The sequence below is a fragment of the Gymnoscopelus braueri genome (genome assembly GCF_963280865.1).
Source record: "Gymnoscopelus braueri genome assembly, chromosome: 3".
Taxonomy (NCBI): Eukaryota; Metazoa; Chordata; class Actinopteri; order Myctophiformes; family Myctophidae; genus Gymnoscopelus; species Gymnoscopelus braueri.
In genome coordinates, this window is record NC_137612.1 from 686,160 (window position 1) to 690,746 (window position 4,587).

Genomic DNA, 4,587 nt, shown 5'->3' on the forward strand with positions numbered 1-4,587 from the left:
GATAAATTATCCAAAGATATTCGGTGGTGTACATCGTATGTTTAGCCTCCTAGAGGTCTGTTTTTGGGACGATGAAGTGACGTCACATTCATAACCTATAGATATAGACGGTAATTCTGCCTCACAGCTGCGCTGTTCATTTTGATAAAATAATGTAAAAGACAGCATGCAGTTTCTCAAGTTTCATAACTTAATATAAAACGAGGCAAAGTACATTCAAAGTGGAACAAACCTGGATATTTTGTCAAGGACTTAAAAAAGAGGATTGTATCAACAACGTCAACATAATAAGCACCACACTATGACAACTTTCCAGACGCTCAGCTCGTCTGGTAAGAGAACATTATTATTTACATGATTTCAGACAATGGTGTCCCTGCTGCCATACAGCTGTGTGGGTGAGTAGGTATCAGACACCGAGGGAAGACAGTGGCCAATGAAATCGCAGGAGAAAACTGTTCATTGATCTCAAGCCATTTTGTCGCTCTCCAAAAGCTCACTGAGTTGAGAGACATTCGTACGGTCTGACCCACCTCACCATAGAACATGGGGTTCCCAAACTTTTCAGCCCGCGACCCCAAAATAATGTGGAAATTGACTCGCGACCCCACCTAAACCTGGAGATCATTTATGCACATAGACTTGCACGTTCGCTGCGCATTTGTAATGTATTAAAATGGTCAAATGTACTATTTGTAATCATTTTTATATTGTATTTCATCCATTCTGTTGAATTTAAAATTGAGGGAAAGTGCGGTCCAATTTAAATCCGATGTGTAAATAATATGACAAAAAGCTTATGAAACAGCTGATGCTGTAACTGTGAATTACAAAGGTTCCTAAACTCATAGGTTTCTAGTATGTGACGCATCACCTCACAAACAGACCTATAGCCTACACAGGTCTAAAAGTCACTTACGCATTTGTAACAGAGTATTACTGGAAAACATGAACACAGAGGATTTTACTGCATGCACTGTGTGTGTGTGTGAGAGAGAGAGACAGAGAGAGAGAGAGAGAGAGAGAGAGAGAGAGAGAGAGAGAGAGAGGTGCGTTAGATGTCAGTTGAATACATCGCAGTTGTTGTCCGCATAAAGTTTACAATGGACAGCAATGCTTTAATCTTTTGACTGATACAAACACAACATTATGACAATACCTCCCACGCAGGCTGGGCTGTTTGCATCAGTACACAGACACATTGCTCGAAATACAACCCATACGAAGATAGGGTTATTGTGATTAGACATTTAGAGGTTAGGTTTATGGGTTATTTTATAGTAACTTTATACACAGTATTCATTTTTATTTTTATTAAGCTATTTGCACAAGGGAATGAACTTTGCCAGGATCTGAGCTGACAGTGACATGCAAATGATTCCATTAACAAGTTGATGATCTCACAGCTCCACAGAAGCAAAGAAGCAAAGAGGATCAACTGGAGAAGAAAGATGAAGAGCTGAGGATGATGAAGAAGGAGAGGGATGATGTCATCACTGAAAAAAATCGTCTCGGTGAGATTACTGATTACTTTTATATTTTATACATTTATATGATATTCTTTATCCAGAGCTATTTAGAAACAGCAGAATAAACAAACGGTCTATCTGTTGCTGAAACAGAGAGAGAACTGCAGAACTCCACCAAAGAGATGGCAGCACAGCAACGCAAGCTGACCCAGGACCTGTTGGAGCGAAGCCACCAAGTAGAGAAACTCACAGCTCAACAGAAGCAAAGAGACGATCAACTGGAGAAGAAAGATGAAGAGCTGAGGATGATGAAGAAGGAGAGGGATGATGTCACCACTGAAAAAACTCATCTTGGTGAGATTACTGATTACTTTTATACATTTATGTGATGTTCTTTATCCAGAGCTATTTAGAAACAGCAGAATAAACATAAACTGTCTATCTGTTGCTGAAACAGAGAGAGAACTGCAGAACTCCACCGAAGGGATTGCAGCACAGCAACGCAAATTGACCCAGGACCTGCTGGAGCGAAGCCACCAAGTAGAGAAACTTACAGCAAGCAAGTAGCATGTTATGTTCCTACATGTAATGTGTAAGAGTTGTTCAGTAAAGGATTATATAAACTATAAGACTATTATAACTTTAACAGTAGTTCAATAAAGGATTATATACCTGAGTGGACTTCATTACAACTTCCCTGGGTGTGTTACTATAATCAAATTAACAAATATCATACATACACTTTTCTCTCAAATGCCTCAGGTGTGGAACAACTTCAGATCACCATGACAACAGGTAAGATCTTTACTTGTCTCAGACCTTTATATTTGACCCTGACATCAAATCAAGAACTACAACATAATGAAATTGACAATGATTGTCCTGTTTATCTTTTTTTTTCTCCCCTCAGTCATCTGGGCCATTACACTTTAAGTGCAGTTCACCTCTACCTTTGTGAGGCCAGAAATCAGAATTCAAATTACATAATAGTCTGACTTTTTATTTTAACAGAGAAGAAAGTTGACTTCATGAAGAAGAACTGGATTGAGCTCATTCGACGTGTCACAGAGGTTGTGGGTGTACTCGATGAGCTTCTTCGTGAAGGCGTTCTGTCAAAGGAGACGCATAACAAAATCAGGGCAGAGAAGACCAGTGAGGATCAAGTGAGAATGTTGCATGACTTTATGGATCGAAAAGGAAAAAAAGCCATGTCAGCGTTCTACGATGCTCTGCAGAAGTGTGACAAGTATCTTGTTGAAGACCTGAGTAAGAGCCAATAACTAATAACAATACATTCAAATATATTTTTCTCAAGTCTGTTGGGGTTCTGTGTGACATGTTTTGTTTTTGTTTGTTTTTTCTAGATGAAGTCTAGACGACTAGATGAAGTCATCCTTGACTGCAGGAGAAACGGAGGTGAAAATGCTCCTGTGAATCAACAGAGAAACGGTGGAGAGAGGCCAGTTTTACACTGTAGGAGTCCATCTGTCAGAAAGACCTTCTGACTCCTTGTTAGAACTATTCTATTACTATTCTCACTCATCCACAGTATGAATAATTTGGTTTAAACATTAAATAATCTGATCAAATCTAGAAATATAGTAAACATTTGGAGAATACAACATTCAGACAAAAAGCAGCATTCATGCAGTATGTGCTTCAGTCATGACTTTAGGGATATATGGACTTTATGATTGTATTAGTATTGGATCTTTTCTACCATGGTATATGGACTTTATGGGATCATCATGATTACCTTGAATGTTACATTTTGATCATGTTTTTATTATTATCGTAATATGGTGGGTTACAGTCTATGTTCTTGTCATGGGTTGAAGACATTTTCATTATTTTGGGGACTTTGTGGTTGCTCTCTGGCAGCCATTTTGGATTTTTTTAATTGTATTTTTTTGCCTTGCATTGATGTTTTATTTCCCCGCCTCCTTGTTACCCACCACACCTGAGTGTTGTGTAAGAGTCTTTGATTGATTGATTGAATACTTTATTAACAACAGTTAACAGTACAGATAGCACAGTCAAAAGTTATGCTAAAAGGATAACACAAAAAGTCCCAGGGGCTTGTTTCCATTGTGGTCCATTGTACCCAATTAATCAGCAAGACATACAAGACATACATAGTGTGAGAGGTTGAGGAGGCTGGTGGTTGAAGGCTCCATGGACACAGATCCACACATACTCAGCTTCCATTAGGCCCAAGAGCTGTCTGGATAGACACAGAGCCAGCTGTCTGGATAGACACAGAGCCAGACTAATGACGTTCTACAGACCAGTAAAGCCAAACAGCGGCCTGGCTGAGTTTAGTTAGACAGTAGCTCCATGGGGGCGGGTATTATTTGTATTATTTGTATTATTTGTATTATTTGTATTATGTGTGTTTGAAGTGTATCGTTTAAATGCTGTTTCCTGAATAAAAGCTCCTGGCCATTGTCCAGAGGGGAACTACAATGCCGGCCTGACTGTGTGACTCCTTCCACCAATGTGTGCAAATCTTTGAATATATATATTTTTAAAGCGAACGTTTGAACAAAAATCTTTAATTCTGGTGGATTCTACAAATGTCTTCTAAATCCTAACATTTTGTTTTTTGTTTTTTTTTAAACATAATTTATGTTGCTATAATATCAGTGGTTTTCAAACTTTTTCATGTCATGTCATTTGGCCGCAGACCCCATGTCAAAATGTTTTGTTCCAGGGACCCCCAGAAGCAAAGATTTGGGTTACAAATGTTCACTTAAAAACATATATATTCAAAGATGTTCAATTTTTTTTTCAAAAATATCTGCTATTTTTGAATAGCCCAAAGAAATCTTAAAATGACACAGATGCGTTCTCGGTCTTAAAGGGTTAAATGTATGGCTCCACAGATCAGCTGTAAATGGACTGATGCCACAGCGCTTTAAAGACAACGTTCCCACAACAAGGGTTTTCTTGGACTGTAGGTAAATGTACATTGAGAGGACTGTAGGTAAATGTACATTGAGAGGACTGTAGGTAAATGTACATTGAGAGGACTGTAGGTAAATGTACATTGAGAGGACTGTAGGTAAATGTACATTGAGAGGACCGGCTCTAAAGTGATCCATTCAGAGATGTATTC

General features: G+C 38.6%; 1 protein-coding gene across 1 annotated transcript in view; it reads left to right on the plus strand.

Annotated features, from left to right (window-relative positions):
• LOC308082944 (uncharacterized protein) overlaps positions 1-2,844 on the plus strand; it is a gene marked incomplete at both ends in the record, with an annotated part of 22,255 nt that extends 19,411 nt beyond the window's left edge. The window contains 5 exons of the mRNA XM_080425024.1: positions 1,407-1,514; positions 1,623-1,823; positions 2,232-2,264; positions 2,481-2,735; positions 2,834-2,844. Coding sequence (XP_080281150.1) covers positions 1,407-1,514; positions 1,623-1,823; positions 2,232-2,264; positions 2,481-2,735; positions 2,834-2,844 — 608 coding nt within the window. The remainder of the gene's footprint in view (positions 1-1,406; positions 1,515-1,622; positions 1,824-2,231; positions 2,265-2,480; positions 2,736-2,833) is intronic.
• Positions 2,845-4,587: the final 1,743 nt, after the last annotated feature.